This window comes from Cajanus cajan, chromosome 2 (assembly GCF_000230855.2).
Source record: "Cajanus cajan strain Asha chromosome 2, NIPB_CcT2T_4, whole genome shotgun sequence".
Taxonomy (NCBI): Eukaryota; Viridiplantae; Streptophyta; class Magnoliopsida; order Fabales; family Fabaceae; genus Cajanus; species Cajanus cajan.
In genome coordinates, this window is record NC_138518.1 from 45,648,852 (window position 1) to 45,674,532 (window position 25,681).

At 32.9% G+C, this 25,681-nt stretch overlaps 2 protein-coding genes and 1 long non-coding RNA gene across 4 annotated transcripts; 1 reads left to right on the forward strand and 2 right to left on the reverse strand.

The window, feature by feature from the left end:
- Positions 1-6,097: 6,097 nt before the first annotated feature.
- LOC145955287 (DNA-repair protein XRCC1-like) lies at positions 6,098-14,320 on the reverse strand. Its single transcript, XM_083069969.1, has 5 exons — positions 13,899-14,320; positions 13,687-13,776; positions 13,441-13,551; positions 13,073-13,159; positions 6,098-7,086 (listed from the first exon to the last, which is right to left on the reverse strand). The coding sequence occupies exons 2-5, from the start codon at positions 13,732-13,734 to the stop codon at positions 6,985-6,987; spliced, it is 348 nt and encodes a 115-aa protein (XP_082926095.1). The 5' UTR covers positions 13,735-13,776; positions 13,899-14,320; the 3' UTR covers positions 6,098-6,984.
- A 1,723-nt stretch (positions 14,321-16,043) lies between these two features.
- Positions 16,044-19,299, forward strand: LOC114915325 (uncharacterized). 2 transcript variants are annotated; one of them, XR_014431914.1, is made up of 5 exons: positions 16,044-16,215; positions 16,326-16,447; positions 17,484-17,653; positions 17,730-17,781; positions 18,205-19,299. It is a non-coding gene; the product is annotated as an uncharacterized LOC114915325 (long non-coding RNA). The 2 variants fall into 2 exon arrangements; XR_014431913.1 differs by having other exon boundaries at positions 16,329-16,447; positions 18,205-19,296.
- A 5,230-nt stretch (positions 19,300-24,529) lies between these two features.
- On the reverse strand, positions 24,530-25,156 carry LOC145954957 (uncharacterized). Its single transcript, XM_083069651.1, has one exon. The coding sequence runs from the start codon at positions 25,154-25,156 to the stop codon at positions 24,530-24,532; it is 627 nt and encodes a 208-aa protein (XP_082925777.1).
- Positions 25,157-25,681: the final 525 nt, after the last annotated feature.

Sequence of the window (25,681 nt, forward strand, 5' to 3'; positions counted from 1 at the left end):
AACATCATTTCCATATCCATAATTCATGTCAATCTTACAATTAACAATATCATATCCACATCCATAATTCACACCAATCTTACAATTTAACACTATGCCAAGACCTCGCCACATCTGACACAAGTGATACGGGTTAATTGCCTCCCACACCAAACCAGGGTCACGCCCTCCCTGTAGCATCACTTACCCAGAGGTCGTGCCATCCCTAGTCATTAAGGAGTACGCTCGTCCCTGAAGCATCACCTACTCAGGGTTTGTATCATCCCTGATCATCCGAGAGTACGCTCGTCCCTGAAGCATCAACTACCCAGGGTTCGTATCATCCTTGATCCTTTAGTGTGAGGAACCACAATCACATTACAATCCACACAATCTCTTGCAATTAACCCTATGCCAGGGCTGCCATAATTGACATAAGTGGTGTGTGTTAACTGTCTTACTCATCCCACACCATGCTAGGGTCACGCCTTCCCTGTAGCACCACTTACCCAGGGGCCGTGCCATCCCTAGTCATTAATGTGAGGAACCACAATCACAATCATAATCACATTCATACAACATCTCATCACATAGCTCAATTTCATATCACATACACAATTCCATACACACAACAGATAAGTCTAACAAAACAAGGGTTTACACACCCCTCAAGCAATTCACATCCATACAACAATTCACATACTCATCAAGCAATTCACCATGAGTACTCATTATAACAATAATATACAACTCAATTAATTCCCCAATTTAATACAATATTCATAAATGTAATAATAATCAATGGAATTATCAACATAAACGATAAAACCCTTAATTATTTCAAAACCTAGCTCACAGGCACTTTTCTACCGTTTCGTTCTCCCTCTCAGATCATCATTCTTACAAACTAAATATGTATTTCTAATCCTCAACATATACAGAATCTAATGGGGTCATTAATTCCTCAAACAGAAATAATCTAATTTTTCCTAAAACCTTACAAGCACTTTTCTATAATTTCGTTCTCTCTCCCAGAGCATCATTTTTACAAACAAATCATATATTCGTATACAGAATCACATAAGACAATTAATTCTCCAAACAGAAATAATTATAAAATTACTCATAACCCTAAGGGTTCTTCCTTTACCCAGTTCCCTCATGTAACTCTACATATAAATAATTCCCTTTTTCCCCCGTACCTGGATAAATAGGAGTTGAAACTACAACAGGAATATCTTGGCCTCCTCCTCTAAGTGCCCCATGGTCTTCAGAGAGAAGAAGAGGGAAAGAAGAGAGAACAGAAGAGAATAGGAAGAGAGAATGAGAGATGTGTGAAAATGAGAGGTGAGGGGCGCTATTTATAGGATTTCAGGCTCACCTACCGGAACGGCCCGTTCCAAAATTGGAACGCCCGTTCTGGACCCTTCAAACCTCGCAAATTTCTCAACTGGAACGGCCCGTTCTAAAACCGGAACGGCCCGTTCTCAAACTCAGCAGAACGGCCCGTACTCCCTCCGGAACGGCCCGTTCTCCCTCCAAAACGGTCCGTTCTCCCTCCAGAACGGCCCGTTCTCCAAACCAGAACGGCCCGTTCTCCAATTGGAATGGCCCGTTCTCCCACTTCATATTCTAAGTATTTCCTTATTCCGGAACGGCCCGTTTCACTTTTGAAACGGCCCGTTCCGGGCAACGAATTGGGCCCTTGGCCCAGCGAAAAATTGGGCTGTTACATCTAATACTCATAAAATCTCAAGAGACTCTATCCCCACCTATGGGGTTAATTCCACCAAACCCACCAACCACTTCTACTTCAAATGCATGTCTTCCCCACGTGGTAAAGAACCCATCCACTCATCAAAATATCAACATTCCAGAGCCTTCGATTGACTATTCCACTTCAGATTCCTTATCAAGTGGACCCGTGCAAGACAATCCAACTGGCCCAACTAATAATTTTAACCTTGAGGACAAGATTCTCGTGGAACCAACGGTTATTGATGGGCCTCAAGCCCAAATAGCCAAGAGACCAGCTAGAAAAACACGAGCCTGCATGGCTGAAGGACTTTATAAAAAAATAGTTAAATGAATTCTGTTTTGTTTTCTCTAAAAATTCATCCTTTTGTGGTACACGTGTATGACTAGGATGCAGCCTAATTAGTTCTATATGAAGAATTTGTATTCACCATTGACATTATGAAAGAAGTTATTTTTTTTTTATCAATTTATTATTGCATTCCAAATAGTTTAGTTGTTAGGATTCCTTCCCTATTCCTTGGGGACGGTTAACTATTACCCTAACAATGTAAGTTCACATTTTATAATATACTTTATTCATTTGAGTGGTGCTCGAGGAAATTATTGTGATCCTTGTAAACCTTGAGATTTAGCTAAAGACAAAAAATAGCTAATCTATATAAGTGTAATGTTTTCGGACTAAATCATGCTTTGCTCGATCGTCAAAATTGTACACCTAGAAAAAGTTTGTATAATTTAAAGAATATTTTATTGAATTAAGTTAATGTATTTATTCTATTCATAATATAAGAATATTTTTATTATTAGAGTACATATTTACAATTGTTTGCCTTTTTAATATTAAATATTCATCATCATCCGAAAATTTACGTTTTCCAAATATGATATAAGCATATGACGTTTTTCTTAAAGATAATCTTTTTAAATAAGAGCTATTGCATAAACATTACTGATTATGCCCTTGAGAACGAGATTTATTCAAAAATGAAAACAGACGTTGTTCGAAAATCAAACAAATATATTTGGACAAATATTTTGAACATATATCCAAATATATTTGTATGTCGTATATGCTCCTAAGTAGCAAAGGTGTACACTACTAGAAAAATATTATTTTTATGCAAATTTTTTCATAAAAAATATTTGCAAGAAATTTTTGTAGATTTTTTCGCAATAATAAATTTATAGGAACTTTTTTCAAATTTATTTGTGAAAAATAAGTTGCAGAAATTTGTTACAATTTTTTTATGGAAAATAATCTACAATAAATTTTTGTAAATTTTACTATAATTTTGATGATTATAGAATTTTTTTCAAGGTAAAAATTCGCAAAAAATGTGGTAAGGATTTTCTTTTGTTTCTTGCGGATTTTCTTAGGAAAATAAATTCACAAGTAACATTTATTAGTATTATAATAAATGGTAAAAAAATTTCGTAGATAATTTTTTTCTGTGGATTTTCCTGTCAATTTTTTATTCACAAGAAAAAAAATTTAATTTATAAGTTTAATAATTAAAAATTTTAATAAAGATATTATTTTACTAAATTATTTATAAATATATCATTATAATTAATTTTATTTTTAAATTAAATAAAATTAATATATATAAAATTTTGTAAATATGATAAACTAATGACAATGAGTTTTAATCCAAAGATATTTCATAAAATTTTAAATTTTAAATTATTTACTTAAAAAATATTATTTTACTAAATTATTAATAAATATTTCATAAAAATTAATTTTAATTTAAAATATTAATTAACTAAAAAATTATTTTAATTAAATATATAAATTAATGATACTGAATTTTAATTTAATGATAATTTTGAAAATAAAATTATTGAATAAAAAATTATTTTCTTAGAATATTGAATATTTTAAAGTTAATATAATTTATAATAATATAATTTTGTAGTTTAATATGATTGAATTAATTTTATTTCTAAGGACATGATCTAATTAATTTTTAAAGAAAATCTTAAGTCCCACATTGATTAGAAATAAAACAATTAAAGAGTATATAATTAGAGACAACACTCACCTTGCAAGTTAATCTTATAAGTTAAGTTAGACCTATAACCTACATCTAATATAACCTACATTCTAAAATTTCAAAAGGTGTCATCAATCACATGTTGGAGGTGTGAAATTCATATTATGAATTCATTGTGAGTCTTTGAAAGATAATAATTAGAGAATTAATAGTGATTTGATACTCACAATTATGACATAATTTCTTGTAAATTTAAAATTTGTAAGAAATTTAGCAAAAGAAATTGCACAAAAATTACTTTTGAATTATAAATTTACAAGAAACTTTATGCAACAATTTTTTTTTAATTTTTTGCGAATCTTTTCACAAGAAATTTCGCAGGAAAATCTCTTGCGAATTTTAAAATTTGCAAACATATATTATTCACGAAGATATTACCTAGAGATAAAATTTTGCAAAACAATTCGTAAGAATCACATTTCTTGCGAATTTTTATGTAAAATTCGCATGAAATGTCACATATAACAAGACAAATTCTAGTAGTGGTAAAAATGGTTTTTATGAATGAAATTTTATGTCAGCTGTAATCTATACGACATAAAATGTGATATAGTGACCAAGTTGTAAATATAACAAAACTTTCAACGATAGGTAAGTGATTACCCATTATTGAAAACTTTTTTTTTACATCAATTGAGTCAACATTCATCATAAAATGTGTTAAAAATTATGTCAAGTAAAACAACATCCAACATAGAAAACCTTTTACATGAGGCAACAAGGGACAAACACTCATTCACACTTCACTATTCTTCGTCTTCTTTACTGCTTCCATGTTTCAATGCTGCTCCCAAGCTTCACAACCACTTTCAAACTTCCTCCGTTGTAGTTGTAACATCCTGAATTTACTATAATAGTTTAATTATTATTTATTTTTATATTTATTGAGATTATTTTCTTATAATTGTTTTAATTAATTAAATGGATCTTATAGAATATTTTAGAGGTTTTTAATAATTATGAGTATTTTAATTAAATAATAAATATTTATGAAAATTATTTTGTGTAGTATTTATTAGAGAACTATGTATTCTTATGATATTTTGTTATAATGAGTATTTTGAGAAAAGTATGTATTTTATTGTAATTATTTATATATTTTATTTTAATTATTTATAATAAGGTAAGAGAAATTATTTTTGATAACCATTATTCACATTTTTACTAAAGGGTTAAAGGGAGGTTAGGTTTTAAAAAGAGAAAAAAAAAAGCTGATTAATTTTACATTTTACATTTTCTCACGTATGCGTTTACGCTTCAGAGCTTAGAGAATCGGAAGGAGGAGGAAATCACCCCAGACTTAATCATTCATCTTTTCTACTCAACAAGACAAGGGGAGAGTGAGAAACCTCGCTCTGGGTGTGGGAATGTGTGGTGGGTAGTGGAATTGACCCCCAATCCTGTGTTTGTTGTATGCTCGTGTATGCGAGATTCTCCCCAATTGTGTCTATTTCATCTATTGTTCTTCTTGTATGTAACTAATTGTATGAATTGCTTGAATGAATGGCTAATTTCAGTTTTAAAATTGTAATTGTATGATTTGAGATTTCTGTGGGTTCCTACAGGAAACCCTAGGAGAAACAGACAAATTTCTAATATTTTTTATTTTACCTTCTGAGTTTTCTATTGTGTTCCTTGATGTTTGTTGAGTGTAAATATGTGTTTAATTTTGAAAATAAACAAGTTTTAATATGAATTAGAGTTCTATGTGGGTTCCTGTAGGAACCCTATGAGTAACAGACAATTTTTTAATGTTTTCTGCTTTACCTTCTGAGTTTTCTGTTGTATTCCTTGATGTTTGCTGGGTGTAAATATGTGTTTAATTTTGAAAATAAACAATTTTTAATATGAATTAGAGTGCTTTGTGGGTTCTTGTAAGAATCCTATGAGAAACATGCAAATTTTGAATGCTTTCTGTTTTACCTTCTAAGTTTTCTGTTGTGTCTCTTGATGATTACTGAGCATGAATGTATATTTAATTTTGAGTTTGAATATTTTATGATAGGAATTAGAGTGCTCTGTGACACCCTTACTACCCCAACACATATACTGTAACTTTACAAATAAATGTTTAAATTTCGATAAAAGGGTTCACATGAGAAACTTCAAAAATCGTTCTTCAATAACCACAATAATAAAGATTTAAAAAATGAAACACAAGAGTTTACAAATTATTTTCAAAATGATATTTACAATTCCAAATTCATATAAAAATTTCATCCTAAAAGTCCTCTGCCCCGATGTCACAATATCAGTATTATAACTCGATACTTAACAAAATATTCATAAACATTTCAATGTATCATAACTTTATCAATCGTGCATCATCATCACGTCACAATTCGCAATCACAACAATCATCACAAATCTTGCAATCAACCTTATGCCAAGGTCATGCCTATAACATCACTTGCCCAAGGTCGTGCCACCCCCGACATAAGTATTAATTGCCTCACACATCCCACACCATGCCAGGGATACGCTCGTCCTTTACCCAAGGTTCGTATCATCCCTGGTCATTAGTGCGAGGGACCACAATCACATCACAATCAATCCATCACAATCCACATAAATCTTACGATTAACAATATCATTTCCACATCCATAATTCAAGCCAATCTTACAATTAACACTATGCCAAGAACTCGCCACATCTGACACAAGTGATACAGGTTAATTGCCTCACTCAATCCACACCATACCAGGGTTCGTATCATCCTCGATCATTTAGGAGTACGCTCGTCGCTGAAGCATCACCTACCCAGGGTTCGTATCATCCCTGATCATCCAGGAGTACGCTCGTCCCTGAAGCATGAGTGTGAGGAACCACAATCACATTACAATCCATACAATCTCTTGCAATTAACCCTATGTCAGGGCTGCCATAATCGACATAAGTGGTGTGTGTTAACTGTCTTACTCATCCCACACTAATGACTAGGGATGGCACGGCCCTTGGGTAAGTGGTGCTACAGGGAGGACTAAATGTGACACTTTTACTACCCCAACACATATATAAATATTAATCATATAAATAAACTAAAAAATAAAATTTTTAACGTTGGTAAAAGGGTTCACATAAAACCTTCATATTCATTTATCCATAACCAACATAATAATTGAAAATAAAACTTGAAAGTTTACAAATTGTTTTCAAAATCATATTTACAATTCCAAATCCATATAAAATCTATGTCCTAAAAATCCTCTGCCCCGATGTCACAATATCAGAGCATACCCACAATTCAATTGTTGGAATTCTAGATGTCACTCGTAACCGGATCTTCCTCACCTAAAACATCCACAATTTATACAGTGAGAAAAGAATCTATATGCAAAGTACATACAACCACATCATAATTCATATATATACAAGCATGTATCATAATTTATCAATCCATCACAATCCACACAATTTTACGATTAACAATATCATTTTCACATCCATAATTCAAGCCAATCTTACAATTAACACTATGCCAAAACCTCGCCACATCTGACACAAGTGATACGGGTTAATTGCCTCACTCAACCCACACCATACCAGGGTTCGTATCATCCCTGATCATCCAGGAGTACGCTCGTCCCTGAAGCATGAGTTTGAGGAACCACAATTCCATTACAATCCATACAATCTCTTGCAATTAATCCTATGCCAGGGCTGCCATAATCGACATAAGTGGTGTGTGTTAACTGTCTTACTCATCCCACACCATGCTAGGGTCATGCCCTCCCTGTAGCACCACTTACCCAGGGGCCGTGCCATCCCTAGTCATTAGTGTGAGGAAACACATCGCAATCACATGTCCATACAACATCTCATCTCATATCACGATTCCATATCACATACTCAACAGATAAGTCTAACAAAATAAGGGTTTACACATCCCTCAAGCAATTCACATCTAGATTATCAATTCTTATAAAATAATATAACAATAACATTCATAAATTAATAAAATAATTAATAGAATTATCAATTTAATATAATTTTAACATAAACAGTAAAACCTCCCAATTATTCCAAAACCTAACTCACAGACACTTTTCTACAGTTTCGTTCTCCCTCTCAGATCATCATTCTTACAAATTAAATATGTATTTCTAATCCTCAACACATACAGAATCTAATGGGGTCATTAATTCCTCAAACAGAAATAATCTAATTTTTCCCAAAACCTAACTTACATATACACTTTTCTATAATTTCGTTCTCTCTTCCAGAGTATCATTTTTACAAACAAATCATATATTCGTAGTCCTAAATATATACAGAATCACATAAGATAATTAATTCTCCAAACATAAATAATTATAAAATTACTCATAACCCTAAGGGTTCTTCCTCTACCCAGTTCCCTCATGTAACTCTACATATAAATAATTTCCCTTTTCTCCCGTACTTGGATAAACAGCAGTTGAAACTACAACAGGGATCTCTTGGTCTCCTCCTCTAAGTGCCCCATGGTCTTCAGAGAAAAGAAGAGGGGAAGAAGAAAGAATAGAAGAGAATAGGAAGAGAGAATGAGAGATGTGAGAAAATGAGAGGTAAGACCTCCTATTTATAGGAATTTGCCTCAGTTAACCCGGAACGGCCCGTTCCAAAAGTGGAACGGCCGTTCTGGACTCTCCAGAACCAAGCAAAAATCTCAACTGGAATGGCCTGTTCCAAAACCGGAACGACCCGTTCTCAATCCCAACAGAACGGCCCGTACCACTTCCGGAACGGCCCGTTCTCCAAACCAGAACGGCCCGTTCTCAACTACGTTTTTTAGGCAAATTCTTTATTCCGAAACGGCCCGTTTCACTTTCGAAACGGCCCGTTACAGGCAACGAATTGGGCCCACGGCCTAGTGAAAATTTGGGTTGTTACATGCTCTATGGAGACTATGTGAATATGATGAGATAATATGAAAAATGAATATGAGACATGAGATATGACGATATGTGATAATAAGACATGATGATGTGATATGAGAATTCATAGAGTCTTGAATTACATGCATCATTTGCATAAATGTTTTAAAGGTACGATATGGAATACACCGCCAGGGAAGGCCCCTTGTGTAAAAGCTTGGGGATAGCTCGGTTTGTAAGTTATAGTCTCGCCCATTGTGTGCATGGGATGTATCTTGCATGGCTTAGTTATCCTGACTAGACCCTGGTAGTATGTCCTTTTAGTGAGAGTGCGTAGAGGGTGTGACCCGGCATGTACTCCTAGACTACTCTATGTGTGTTGCTAGCGGCAAAGCATCATGTGGTGTGCTACTAGCGCCACATACATGATAATATGTAGTCTGTGTCTATTACATGTGAATTTTAATGTTATATGTTAAAGTGATTTTTACGTCTTAGATGAGTGAGATGTTATATTGTTGTTAATCTATCTATGCTATGTACATATACATGTCTTGTTTGTGTTTGGCTATCCGGTGCGTATTCCTACACCTTGAGCTAGAGTGAGACGTTTCTCACTCCCTTTTCTTTTGTGTTATTTTCCTTTGGTTGTTATACAGGTGATCATCAGCATGGGACTGAGAATGTTAGTGATGAAGCTTAGGCTTGAATGTTGGGCTTTGCTCTGATAGGATATGTGACATCAGGGCATGAATAGGATTAGATTATGATGTTGCTTCTATTAAATTATTTTGAAAACCTTAGCCTTATTTCTTTTGTAATTTCCACTGATTATGTTATTTGTTTAAGTCATGGATGTGGTGCTCTCTATCTGATTACGTTTGGTATTTTAAAAATTAAAGATTCTGTTCAAATTTTATTATTTATGTGTTATGGTATGCGGGGTAGAGGGTGTCACAGTAGTCATCAATGCTTTTGTCCTTTTTCTGCCATCTTTTGCCTCAACATTCCTTGTTTCCTTTCTAGGGATGATTGTTGTAAGTATTTAGGGCTTTCCATCATTTTACATTTTATTTTTTTATTTGAATGAAAATAGATATTAAATGGTTGCATATAATTGTATTCTTATTTAAATTTTGGGTAGCTGACATGTTTAGGGGTTATGGTTAGTGGTTTTAAAGTAATGCATATAAGGTGTTCAATGAAATGTGGACATGGATTTGGGATTATTTTGGAGGTTATTTTGGGGTTTATTTGGGTTGATTTGGATGGCTAATTTATATTTGTTGTGGGCTTGGTTATGGATTTCTTGTGGAGTTTCTGATGGGGTTGATTTAGGGTTATTGTGGTGGTTGGTTTATGTGCACTCTCTATCCCAAATATGTAAATAATTGAAAACTTAACATATATATAAAACTACTCTAAATTTATGTTCAAATAGTCAATTGAAACCTCCAATTTGGGGTAAAGAGTCTCATATAACACACCTTAAAACAACTCCGTACTAATGCAAAAATATAAAATTAGACATAACTCTTGTACTAAAAATTAAATTAAAATATCCCAAATCTAATCCCCAATATCGTATATCTTATCAAAGCGCTCTTAAGACAATGATTAAGTCTCATCATCAACATCATTAAGATCTTAATGAGTATTAGCTGCAAAAAAATACATGTAGCTAAGAAATGGAAACAAAGAGGAGTGAGAAAACTTCTCACTCTAGCTCATGGCATGGAATAAAAGATAAACAGTTAAACACAATCTATACATTATTAATACAATAACATGACAATAGCAAATATTTATCATTATCAATAACTCATATATCACCATCACACAATCACTCATTTATAACACATCGATCATAAATAATTTACATGCAATTATGGAATGCAATGGACACGAACTCTCGATTTGCATGTATGTAGTACCAATCTTAAGATACGCGCAATGCATATAAAATTATTTGTTGACTTGTCGATTTGCATGCATATGATGCATGTCATACATACTCTTTATATCATGAAATCATTATATATATACTCAAGGATTTGCCACACATATGATTTACCATGCTAACAATTTTTATCAATGACACATACACTTTACCATATATACAATTTGCCTATAGGAATCAAGTATCTCATTCAAGCAATCTATCACGCATACATATTCATTTCACACTCATCGGCATTCAAATTACTCCTCAAATCTCTTAACTCTCATAAGGAACAATCTTTTTATATACAGTTAATGTCCGACAAACATCCATTCGTGTCTGGTGCAACTCATTTAGAGAGCACGCATAGCTCTCAGGATGACTCACGCTCGACGTCACCCATGCCATGCCCCACTACTACAAAATGTGTTATCTACATCGATTTTGCGAGATAATCTACATTGGTTCTAAAACTGATGTAGAATAGAGTGACTTAAAAATACATATACTTTTACATCAATTTTGAAACCGATGTAGATTTGTGCAAAATCTACATCGATTTTGTTGACAACCGATGTAGATTACATTTTTTTTAATAAAAAAAAGCTTCATTTATTTTTTAGATTCTTCGTGATTACCTGTAATAAACATATATATATATATACATATATATATAAATCTCAAACAAAAATTATATCAAAGAAATAGACATGTAACATGTCAGCACTATCCACACCAACTTATCAACATGCATGCCTCCTAACGCACTAAATATAACTAAATATGGAACAAGATTATAAATAATCAACATCAAATAAACTTTAAAATATAAATAAGTTAAAAATACAAACATTATTAAATTATATATAAATAGACAATTCAACTTGTACATCTAAATCTTAATAATATGGAGAAGAATTTATTTGTATAAATTTCCTCAGCCTAAAAAAGAGAAAGAAATAGAAACCAACCCCTTCCCTCCATTCTTTGCATAGGCCTCAACAACTTTCCTATTTCTTCCACCCACTGCCACATACAATATGGTTTTCATATGACAAGCTATGAAAAATAGGTGAAGTTAGTTAGCTTCCTTACAGCATGTTGTGATAAGGTCAGCTACACCACAACTCTCAAAAAAGGTGTTGTCCTTAACAGATGGAAACAACAACTTTGAAAATTCCTTCATTTCTCTAAGACCAAGTCTCATGATTGCAGCCTATATACATACACATGTAGAAAACCAAATCAAAGACACAAATATATATATATATATATATATATATATATATATATATATATATATATATATATTTATTATTTATTTTTGGTGTCTTTTCGAAAACTTTATGATAATAAAATATTTCATTTTTTGAGAACTTATGTTAATCTCAATGTAAAATTTAATTATATAAACATATATATTTTCAAACATTTGTGAAAACGAGAGTCATCCATGCATATAAGTGAGCACCTTTCTAGTTAACTAAATGAGACAGATTGCAAGATTCTTACTCCCATTAGGATCATAAGTTCACAATGGAAAATGAAACTTAATACTAACATTCTTTCAAAAGGTAGATTATTGGTATATTGAGAATCAGCAAAAACATTTGAAGCTTAAACTTCATAAAACTGCTCCTTTAGCAAATTATTGACAAAGAAAAGGCAATCTGATATTTAGCAGCAAATTACACTGAAAAGGGAAACACAAGAACAGTTCATACAACATATACTAGCAACCCCTCATCATTGAAGCACAAAAAGGATAAAACAACATGTTGATTTGGTGTCTTTCAACACAAACTCATTATTGCAAATGCCTATACTCATGTGCTCTTGCAGTTAAATGATCATGTTGATTTAGTGTAGAAACGAATACCAATGGCTAAACCCAAGATGAACAAGGGAACTAGAAACTGAAGGATCCTAATGATGAATTTCGGCGTCTTGTCCTGATTATAGTGAGGTAGTTTTGGAGGAGTGTACTTCACCTTGCTGGGGATGGTTGATGAATCAATGTCTCCAACACAGTTTGATTTTCATCCACCACTACCAGTTACCAGTTTGTATAAACTTCTTAAAAAACACTTGTACAAGAAGAAAAATGAATCAAGCTTCTCTCACTAGTTAAAATCAATTTATGCTCCTTGGATATGTTTAGAAATACCTCCCCAAAAACACGTCTAGAAGAAAAAAATGAAAAGGAACATGAAAATAAGTTTTTCTATAAGCTAAAACTATCTTATGTATAAGTTAAAAATAAGTTTTGAGAGACGTTATATAAGAGAACTTCTACAAATTTACTTATCCATAACAAAAGTTTGCTCTTTATCTATCAATATGATACTCTATTTATTCTGACAGAGAATTTAAACAAAGAAAATTTTACCTATGCCAGCATCCCCCAGGGAAAGAAAATATCAAAAAAATTGCTTTCAAACTAAAAAAAGTGATAAACAATTTTGTGTGTGTACATTACCCGTTTTTCCTCTAGAGAACATATTGCATCTTGCAAACAAGTTAGAATCCCCTCTGCAGCTATTTTGGTCATCTCACTTGGATCTGGCTGAAATGGTAACGTAAAATTTAGATTCATATAGGATATAACTTTCAACCTTAAGCACAATTAAGCGGGAACAAAAGATAGCTACAGCCATCAAGCATTCGCCATTGTGAGTGATTAGGTAATGAAATACTATGCGTTTCAAACAAATGAATTTGGTTCCAATGCAAACCTCTTTTTTGCACTTTAGTCTGATTCTATGCAGGTTCTAAATGTAAATAAGAAAATCATAACATCTAGAATGAACAAAAGCAGACTTTATACAGAATATGGAAGCTGATAACCTTTTCTTCTTGACTTTCCAACCACTGAATTTTTTTATTCAAATCTTCAATGGCCCACTTCTTCACTTCGGAAGGCTCAAAGAACTTCCTAGCTACATCAGCGTCTTTTCCCTGGAAGATGCAACAAACTTCAATGTCTATACTCTATAACAGATGTAATATTTGTAGATAAAATAAAGGTTATTATTCAAAATATTATTCTCAAATCAAGTATTGTAATTTATAAAACATCTTGTCAGTCTTTACCTTTGATTTTATGGAGGCAGTTGACTTAGTAGGCTGTTCTCTTTCCATATGCTTTGGTGATTTTTTGGGTATATAGATGGTTTTTTTTTTCTGCACTCACAAACAGGGTTCACAAGAAGGATAAGTTAGATGTGAAATTAGCTGGAGATAATGGTATGCAGGTAGGAGATTGACAAGAACCACCTCATAAGGACATATGGTATAACACTTACAAACTACTAGCATCATGACTTTCATCATTACATTGTAGCACCTATGTGTGCATGTGTGTGTGTATTTCCAGCGAACAGGATGGATGCAAAAATGACTTTAAAAAAACCAAAAAGAAGCTTTTTGACTTTCGAGAATTCTCCTCTTAAAAGTACTTGTAATTTGTAGAGAAATTGATCCGATCTGAACCAAAGTCACCAAAATCTCTTACTAACCTTAAGGCTTTGTTTGGATTTGAGGATGGAAAAGGAGGGTTTTGAAGGGAAAGTGAGTGGAAAGTGAGGTTGTTTGGATTAAGGGAAAGTGAGTGGAAAGTGTAGAGAAAGTTTGTCAATAAATTGATTGATGTGATAGATAAAAATAAATTTTTTAATTGATAATTGTGTAAGATTAATATTTTGCCCTTAGGTTAAAAAAAAGTTTATAATTATTATAATTAAAAGATAAATATATAAATTTTAACTAAAAAAAATTATAAAATATAAATTTAAAAATAATTTAATTTAAATATTTGTTTAAATTTAATGATAGATAAAAATTAAAAATTTAATAGATGAATATATAATTTACACTTTTACCCTTGGATTAAAAATGAGTATAATATTATTTATTGTAAATAATAATAATTACAATAAAATTATATTAATAGGTATAATTTATTAAAAAATAATAAATAATGATAAGAATAATAATAAATATTAGAAAAATAATAAGAATCATGATAAATAATAATGATACTAATTATAATAAATAATAATAATAATAATAATAATAAAAATGAAAATAATAATATTTATAATAATAAATAATAATAACAAAATATGTTATGATAATTATATTTTGTAACATTATTTTATTAATGTTTATGAAAGTGTTATTATTTTAATTTTATAATCATGTATTACTTTATTTTTTTTATATTTCCACTTTTTGATGTCAATATTTAAATAATAGAATTTTCTTAATATAAAAAAAATGTACAATAAAATTTTTGAAAGTTAATTAATAAATTAAAAAAATTGCAAATCATTAACATAAATTAGAATGAAATGAAGATACATTTGTTAATTGTACAAGTTAATTTTTACCAATTAAAAAATTAAGAAATTTATAACATTACAAAGTAGATGGATAATAACATATCTGTAAAATGAAACAGAAAATACAATTCAGTCATCAATTAAGTAAACAATAATTAAATATGACATAAAATAATAGAAAAGAAAAATGTTGCAACTAAATAAAACATATTTAAATTACAATAATACAATAGAAAATAAGATAATGTAGTTTATTCAAATGAACTTTGAAAGTCATCAAAAAAAATTTCGAGGTTATCAAGCCTGTTATGTACTCGATTAACATTGATAGTCAAATTATTTAATCCTTCTTGTAACCCTTGAATGCCAGTCCATATTTGGGAAAGCATTTGACCATCATACTGGACTGAAGGTTGTTGTGTGATGTCGGCAGGCTGCTCGTCAGCATGGTCCTCAGGCATTGCATGGTCTTCGTCTTCAACATTTTGGCCATGATGATGATTATCCCTGCCATGTATCCATACCCCATTGACATTCACGACATTTAATTTTTTCATGGTATTTTTATTAAAAAATGTGTCCACCCTAATTCGACTGCAACATCAATTGATAAGTATATGCCATAAACAACCAAAATGTGTGAAATTAAAATGGGGTATGGAAGAGGCATCCCATTGTCCTTGCATTTGACCATGTGTTGCATGATATAATGGGGCCAGTTGATCAAAATGTTATTCTTTAAGGCCCATAACAGAAAAATGTCTTCCTGCAAGAGTTGGGAAAATTTACTTGATCTGGGAGCCAATATATGGACGTAGACATAATGTAGGAGTTTGTCGTTAATGTTAAGACTTCCTACATTTCTGACATTTCAGCCCTGCAGCTCTGGTCTAATCATAGATGTCAGTGCTATGTGACGGTCGAACTGCATCTCCTTTAGGATGTCTGGAAATGCTAATTTGTGCCCCTGATACTTCAAACCAGCCAGAGTTAACCAATCAGATGGTTTTATTTTTATCTTTGTTTTGTTCACGTCACTATAGAGCCATAGATTTATTTCTTGAAATAACCTTTAGGTCAGAGTCAAAGGAGGTAGATTCCGTTTCTGGATCCTCCAAAGGGAGGGTGTCAAAATTGGAGAGCATGGTTTTGAGCCAATTGGAGATGTCAGAGGGGTTACACGTTTCCATGGCTTCTCGAGACGCTCCAACTTCTATTCCATCGCTAAAAGCTCGTCCATCCCTCTACTTAGTTCATAAGTCACGTCGCACTTTATTAGGTTTGCATTCAGTAATTGCAACTCTAGTTTCTTGTTTTTGTGCTTTTTTCTTGCTACGGTATGGATTCACTTATTTTTTTCTCTGTAATTGGAATTTGAATTCAATTAAGAAGTTGAAAGAGAAGGATCATCCATGTTTTGAGATCTCCAATGATGGGGAAAAGGTGTGCAATGACGCCAACGGAGGATCTTGACTTGTCTTACATCAAATGCGATGGTGAGGTTGTGCAAGGTAACTTCACTGGCTTATTTCTTCTGTAATCAAGTTGGATGTTCAATTTCTACTAGAAAGAATTGATTCCATTTTCCCCTCATTTGTTTATTTAATTTTTTCAGCTCTACATTTGACTAGATTTGTATTTAGATTCTTTGTGAAGATACTCAAATCTCCATTGATAGGCCTTATATCCTTATGAATTATTTAGATTATTTGTTGTCTATTTTATTTTCTTCTTTGTTGCAGATTTAAAGTTTTTAGATTCTTATGAATTTAGATCCTTATTTACTTCTTTCTTAATTATTTAGATCCTTATAAATTTTCTTCTTTGTCTATTTAGATTCTTTATTGCCTATTTTTATTTTCTTCTTTTTTGCGAGGATACTCGAAGCTCCACTGACATGTGTGTTTATGAGTATTTGTAGGTTACTTGGAAGTAGATTTAGAATATTTCTGGATGAGGGCTGGATTGAAAAGTACCAATAAAATTCAGAGTATTTGTAGGTTACTGACATGTTGTGGCCATTGTCTTAACTATTCTTTTGAGTAACACTTTGACCTTTATGATACATATTACATGGTCTTTATCCCATTAAAGCCGACCTTATTATCTACAAGATGTGAGGGAACCTCACCCTATGTTGTCTTTACTTTTAGTTTTCTTTTTGTAAAAGCTAAACTCTTCGGGCACATAAACTCTTTTAGAATATAGTGTTGGTTTATTAATGGTTGGATTGAGATCTTATTTCTATCATTAATTGGCATATATTATTAGATAAATGGGCACTTTTAGAACTTGAGTCATCAGAAGCAATGCACCATTTGTTACTTGACTATATAAAATGTAACTTATTAACCTTCTACATATGGCCTGACAAAATTAGGCATTGGTACAAATATAAGTCCACTTTATATCATGGACACACAGGATAATCCTTTTTCTTTTTAGTATTCAAGCAAGTAATACTTATGTATAATAATTAATCTTGTTAGTGCCCTTATTAAACCTTTGAATATGAATTTTATAATTTGGTTTTGTTTGTTACCATAGGCAAACTGCTTTGACGCCTATGCCGTGGAAGATATGTGTTGAAGAACCTGTGAAATTATGCACTTATCAACTCATGCATTACAAAGTGGGGACATTATATAGAGAGGGGACATTTAATCAGAAATGTAAAATCAAGATTCTCAATTTCTTTTTCTTCTAATCTACACCATGTAAGTTTCAACTTCTCCATCTATTAGTCACAAATTGCTTCACGAGGCAACTATTAATTTTTTTGTCTATCATTAGGTGTGAGATAGAGAAATTGTTCACAACACTAGCAAACTATTATGATAATGATGTAAGTCTCCTTATTCAACATATGCTTTGTAAGATATTTTCACATTGCAATTATATTGTGGGAATTAGAAAGCAATTATATTTGACCATTTATTACAAGTTTCATTGTACTTTGTAACTCTTCATGAATGTATGTGACCCTTATTTTTCATTTAGGTATTCTTTGTTAATATGATAAAATGCTACAGTTTTATACCCTTGACGTGAAATACTAATTGCGTGGTGAGCATAGTTGAAATTTTCACATCGTCACATATGATAAAATAGAAGGCAAAATATAATTTTTAATTGTATTTGTTAAACTAAATATTTTCCTTACATAATTCTTTAGGTTGTCAGTCTCGTAAATGTTGAATCCTCTCTTTATAAAACTGTATTGTATAGCCCTCTACTTCTACTTTTTTATTTTATATTTTTTACCCAGATTAATCCTAATTCTACTAAAGGATACAAGTCACGTGGCATGGCATGAGCAATGCTCGGTCAATGGGAAGAAGCAGTAAAGGATCTTTAATTGGCTTCAAAGGCAAGAACAATCGTCTTCTAATAGAAATCTTGGAGGCATGCTTTGTGGGTTTCTTGGTGGCATGCTTTGTGACTTTTCAGGGGTTCTAATGTTTGGTTCCATTCTTTTTATATTCTAGTTAGTTTGTAATTTTCCCCATTTGAGGACTTATTTGACGTGTGCCAAAACTTGAATGTTCATAAGCTCGTAACTTAATCAAAATCATAATACCATGTACTTGTCATTTTATGGTTAATTTTGGATTTCAATTCTCAATATTCAGTAATAATTGTTGCATAAATTGTATAGTTTCTACGATGTAAATAAAGAAACTAATGATATATAAGATGAATTAATTAATAATAATGGAAAATGGTTTTATATAATAAAAAAGGATAAAAAGCCTGCTATCACAGGGATTAAAAGCATGCTAAAAATTAGTTTTGATAAATAAAAAATTACTTCAACCACGTTAAATGCTAAAAATTAGTTTTGATAAATAAAAAATTACTTCAACCACGTTAATGCTTATGTACTATTTCTCAACATTTTACATCGGGTGATAAAAGACCTGAAGTAGTTTTGTTCACTTTCTACAACGGTTCAAGAATCGATGTAGAATATCTTACACATTCTATGTCATCTATAGCTACATTGGTTTCAAAACCGATGTAGAATAGTCAAAAGAACTGATGTAAAATGTTGTTATTGTAGTAGTGAGTATTCTTTTGGTAGTCTCTTCAGGCTTTACAGACGATAAATGTTTTGAGTGTGTATATGACTCTTGCAGAGAGGATAAACTGGTTTCTACACTCACTAAGGTTTTCAACCTTAGTTTTACAAGAATGTGTTTAGAGTGTGTATGTAACTCTCACAGAGAGGATAAACTGATTTCTACACTCCCTAAGATAAGCTATCTTAGTTTTACTCGGATATTCAACTTTTTCACAAGAAGAGAGGTAAGGTTGTTTTTTATGCTTGTTTTTGGCTTATTGCTTGTTGTTCTCTTCTGCTTCTTTTCTTATCGGAGCTTGCTCTTTATAGCCTTGTGATGGATTTGCCTGTTATTTGAATTTGAATATGTCCGTTGAGGCGGGGCTTTCCGTTGGTGCAGATGAACATTCGTTTATGGCTACTCATATCTTGTTCATTTAATGCGTTTGATTTTGCATTAAATGCTTTGCTTGCTCAATCTGTATTTCATGTGAAGTCTTTTGCATAAATTGTTCCCTTTTGTTTCTGACTTCAATCATGACCTAGGTATGTTTGTCCTTTTTCTGTCATTGTAGCTACGGAGGGGTTGCCTTTTTTTGGAAAGCAGTTGTACTTCTCCTGATACACACAGCTTTGACTTGCGGACTCACCCTCTTGTATTTTTCTTCTTTCAATTCATAACATTGATAACTTCGTGCGCTTTTCTTATAAATGGAGATGAGAGATGATGTATAATCTTCCTCGTTGTGACTAGTAGACTCTAGACGCTTTTCATCATGCTTCATTTGCGTTTGGAAGATTGAGTCTCTGTCTAAGAATTAGACTTTGACCTTTTCATCTCGTCTGATCAGTCTTGAGGATGAATAATTTTTATTTCGTCTTGAATGTTTCTTCGTCTTGTGTTATTCAGCGACTGATGATTGTCTTCTTGACTTAAGTATATATGATTGATCCATGACCTTTGTCTGATGTTTATTTGGTGCTTGAGCCAACTTTATCTTGGTTCTTATTTTGCTCTTGTTTTTGAATTCTTCTATTTTGCTCTGGATTATTCTTGGCGTATCTTCGTTTGGTGTTCATTATCGACTGATACGTATGCCATGAGTCTTGTTATATTTGGCTTGTTTTGTCGGATCCTTGTTTTGCTTGATCCTACTCTTATACATATCTGAAACACTACTACCCAGATTAGTAATAACAATATGTATTATATTTGTCATATTCAAAACTTTTCTGGGAATTGCTTCGTCTGACTTAACAATCTCCCTCTTTTTGATGATGACAAATATAATCTATCAGATGATGACCAATATAATCTATCAGATCATTTTAGATATAAAATGGTTTCAATCAGTTCATGCAATTCATACATCAGTTTGATTTCTAAATATTCATGATTAAGGTGCTAATACCTAAGGCTTCTCCCCCTTAGTATGTGCTCTCCCCCTTACTAGATTACTCCAATATAGATAGGGTTGATAAATTTATTTCGATTTCTCCCCCTTTGTAATCATAAAAAAAATAGGGTTGATTAGCAGTAAGTTGTTACTCGCCTATCAGCTCCATGCCTAGCCTATCTCTTAGCCAAATATATCTATCTTATTGAAGAGGTTTGGTAAGATATCAGCTAGTTGTTCCTCTGTTTTAACATATACTAGATCGAAGGTTCCTTTTTGCACATGATCTCTAATGAAATGATGTTTAATCTTAATATGTTTAGTCCTAGAATGCAAAACAGGATTTTTAGAAATGTTAATAGCAGCAGTGTTATCACAAAGTACAGGGATACTACTTTCATAGATGTCGTAGTCTTCCAGTAGATGTTTGATCCAAAACAGCTGCATGAGGCAGTGTCCTGCGGCTACATACTCTGCTTCGCAAGTTGATAAGGTAATCGTGCTTTGCCTTTACGAGTCCATGAGACCAAGCAGTGACCAAGAAAATGACACCCTCCATTAGTTCTTTTTCTCTCCCATTTGTCCCCTACGTAATCTGCATCACAATAACCTAACAGGGAAAAATTCTGGCTTCTATAGAAGTTAATTCCTAGGTTGGCTATTCCTTTAAGATATCTCAAAATATGTTTAACAACTTGTAAATGCACCTCCTTAAGTTTTACTTGAAATCTGGCACAGACGTAGATGCTAAATATAATGTCAGGTCTGGATGTTGTTAGGAATAGGAGTTAGCCTACCATTCCTCGGTACATGGTTCTATCTACATCTGGTGAGTCTTCGTCCAGACCCAGAGTTGAGGATGGATGCATTGGTGTCTTCATTGGTTTTGCATCATCCATCTTATATTTCTTTAGTAGTTTTTTTGTATACTTCGTTTGATGAATCTTGATTCCTTTGTCTGACTAAACGATTTGAAGTCCTAGAAAGAACTTCAGTTCTCCCATCATGCTCATCTCAAATTCATCCTTCATCAGCTTAGAAAACTCTTGACAGAGGTTATCATTAGTAGCTCCAAATATTATGTCATCTACATAAATTTGAACTATTATGGAATCTTCTTTTGTTTCTTTCCTAAAAAGTGTGTTGCCAATATTTCCCCTTATGAAATTATTGCTTGTTAGAAAAGAGCTCAATTTATCGTACCACGCACGTGGTGCTTGTTTAAGTCCATACAGAGCTTTGTTTAATTTGAAGACATGAAACAGAAGCAGGTCGTTTTCAAAACCAAAGGGCTTGTTTACGTACACTTTTTCTGAAATTGTTCCATTTAAAATGCTTTTAACATCCATTTGATACAATTTCATACTAGTGCAAGCAGCAAAGGCAAGCAATATTCTAATAGCTTCTATTCTAGCAACAGGTGCAAAAGTTTTAGTGAAGTCTATACCTTCCTGTTGTGAATATCCTTTTGCAACTAACCTTACTTTGTTTCTTACCACATTTCCGGATTCGTCTAGCTTGTTTCTGTATACCCATTTTGTTTCGATGATTGACCTGTCTTTTGGTGCTTGCACAAGCTTCTAGACGTCATTCTTTTGGAACTGAGTAAGTTCTTCCTGCATGGCTTGGACCCAGCTTTCGTCTGATAGGGCTTCATCCGTGGTTTTTGGTTCAATTTGAGACAGTAGAGCGATTTGTGCTTGGGTTTTGAATGAGCTTCTCGTCCTTACTACATCTTTTTCTTCGCCAATGATTTGCTCTTGAGGATGATGTGCCTTCACCTTCCAGTTTCTATTTACGGGCTCTATTTCCTCTTTATCGTCCTGTTGAGCTTCAATTCTTCCAGACTCATCTTCCTTTGACTGATTTTTATTTACTTGCATATTTTCAAAGAAGGTTCCTAGCTCTGATATTTCTTTATTAGGCTTATTTTCTTCAAACTTAACGTGAATGGCTTCTTCAACAGTTTTGGTTCTATTGTTGAAGACTCTATAGGCTCTTGACCTTTCAGAGTATCCAAGTAGGATACCTTCATCGGTTTTTGAGTCAAATTTTCCTAAGTTATCTTTAGTATTTAAAATAAAGCATTTGCATCCGAATGGATGAAAGTATGATATGTTGGGTTCTCGTCCCTTCCACAATTCATATGGAGTTTTCTTCAAAATGGGTCTAAGATATATTCTGTTTTGTATATAGCAGGAAGTATTAACTACTTCTGCCCAGAAATGATTGGGAGTTGAAAAATCGTTTAGTTAGGTTCTTGCAATTTCTTGTAAAGAGCGATTCTTTCTTTCTACAACTCCATTTTGTTGGGGAGTTTTAGGAGTTGAAAAATTGTGTTTAATTCCATTTTCTTCACAAAAATTTTGAAATTGCTCATTTTCAAATTCTCCTCCATGATCACTTCTTATAGACGCAATTGATATTCCTTTTTTATTTTGAACTCTTTTACAGAATACATGGAATACTTTGAAGGAATCATCCTTATGGGTTATAAACAGCACCCATGTCCATTTAGTATAGTCATCAACAATGACTAGTCCGTATCTTTTACCACTAACGGATGCAGTTCTAGTGGGATCAAATAGATCTATGTGGAGTAGTTCTAGAGGTCTTGAGGTTGAAACATGATTTTTACTTTCAAACAAACTTTTAACTTTTTTCCCCTTTTGACATGCTTCACATATGCTATTTGATTGGTACACAAGACTCAGCAGACCTCTTACGAGGTTATGCTTTTTCATCTTTGAGATTAATCTCAGGCTTGCATGACCAAGCTTCTTGTGCCACAACCACTAGTTTTCATAAGATACTAGACAATCAATATTTTGATCTTCTAGTTCATTAGGCATTATTTTGTATAAGTTATTGCATATGTTAGCAGTAAACAAAATAGAAGAATCAGTTTGACTAACAGTACATTTATTTTTGTTGAAGGAAATTTTGTAACCATTGTCGCATAATTGACTTATACTCAGTAGGTTATGTGTTAATCCTTTAACGTATAGGACGTTATTAATGATGATAGAGGAATTTATACCTATTTTACCTATTCCTATGATTTTTCCTTTCTGTCCTCCTCCGAATGTGACTAGGCCTCCTTTCTTAGACCTGAGGTCTAAGAACATAAACATTTCGCCCGTCATGTGTCACGAGTAGCCACTATCCAGGTACCATGACTGGACACTTCTTTTTCTTGTTGAACAAATCTACAACAGGTATTATCTCAGTCTTTGGTACCCAAATGGATTTGGGTCCATAAATGTTAGTGTTTGAGGTTTTGGAATACCCCTTCTTGTGCATGTGACTACACTTAGGCGTGAAATGCCCATTGTATATAGCATATGCAAATTTACTTGTTTTTTCAGATTCAGAATTAACATACCCTAACCTAGACTTGTCATTTTTACTCTTAGAATATTTCAAAAGATCTTCAAGATTCTTAGCTCCTCAAGTAAACTTTGATAGATAAGATTTTAGTATATTAATTTCTTCAAGTCTTTTCTCTGATTCTTTCGATAATTTAGTAATCTCATTCTTAAGTAAAAGATTTTCTTCAGCCAGTTTAGAAATTCTTTTCTTTTGTTCTTTATATGCAGTAGAGATTTTAGCAGAATCAGTTAAAAGTTGATTGTAAGCATGCTGGAGTTCTACAAAATCATACTTACTAACTTCTTCATCATCAGATTCAGATGATGAGTCTATGTTTGCCATTAGACATATGTTCACCTATTCATCATCCTCAAATGATGTCATGTCCAGATCTTCCCAGTTGGCCATCATGGCTTTCTTCTTGTGATGGGTTGATTTCTTTTTTTTCTTTCTCTCTTTCTTTTTCTAACTCTGGACATTCTATTTTGTAGTGTCCAGGTTTCTTGCATTCATAACACAATGGTTGTGTTTTCTCTCTTGGGTTTTTGTTGTATTTTTTTCCAGAGCAATCCTCCCTTTTTCTTCATCATGGAGTATATTTTTCTAGACAAAAGGGATATCTCATCGTCTAAATCACACATCTCCTCATCACAGCTTTTGTCAGATGCTTCATTTTCCTTCAATGCTTTAGATGATGATGAAGTTGGTTTTTTCTTTTGTACACTTAGTGCAATGGACTTCTATTTTCGTCCTGCTTCATCTTATTGTAGCTCCATCTTATGGACTTTGAGTAGTCCAACTAGTTCTTCCAATGAGAGCTTTTCAAGATCCTTGGATGCTCTCAGAACCATGACCTGAGGTCTCCATTTCCTGGGTAGACTACGAAGTAATTTGTCAATATGATCAAAATTATCATAAGTCCTACCTAGAAAAGAGAGTTCATTAACAATAGTTTGAAATCTTCCAAACATAGCTTGGATAGATTCGTTTTCCTCCATCTCGAAGAGTTCATACTTAAGGACCAACAAGCTTAACTTGTTGCATTTTACCTCTAGAGATCCCACATAGGTTATGGCAAGGGTATCCCACATTTGTTTGGCGCTCCTGAATTTGTGTTCTTTGGTATATTCTTCCTCGGTTAGAGCACACATGAGTGTGTTTCTGGCTTTGGAGTTTAGCATAAACCTTTGCTTTTTATTTTCATTCCAACGTCCCTTGGGTATCTCCCTGCCAGCATCATCATGTGGAGTGTAGTCTCCATGTTCTACTGCCTCCCACATGTCTATATGACAAGCGTCCAAGAATGCGATTATTCTTTGTCTGCAGTAGTCGTAGTTGGTTCCTCTGAAGAGAGGTGGGCGATTTACTGTCTGTCCTTCGTTTTCCATGATCATTCCCCTATAGTGTTAGATGCTCAACCCTAGGGGTCAAGCTCTAATACCAATTGAAGTTTAGTGAAACACACATAGAAAAGGGGCTTGAATATGTGTTTACGAAGGATTTTTACAAACATTTTCGCAAGGGTGCTACTTTCCGTTAGAAAATAATGTTTCAGCTGCATAAGGAAAGTGCAAGGTTGATTAAAAGGAACTATTCGTCCGAAGTTCTATCGTCTGTTCAAAAAATATTTTCTTAGTCAAACAAATATGAGTTCGTCTAAATATTATTTTGAAGATAGATAGTAAAAGACAAAGTTTTTCAAAGTGACGAGTCAATATGAGTGAAACTGCATTTCTAAGTTAAACAAAAGTGCAAAGAGTTTTTATATTGGTTCACTCATTCTGAGATACATCCAGTCTCCTTCAACTGAAGGGTTCCACTAATCACAACGGGTTACAAGTATTCTCGACCACTTCTGGTTCGTCAACCTCATTTGCTGACGCTAGTATTCTTAAACCACTTCTGGTTGCCCA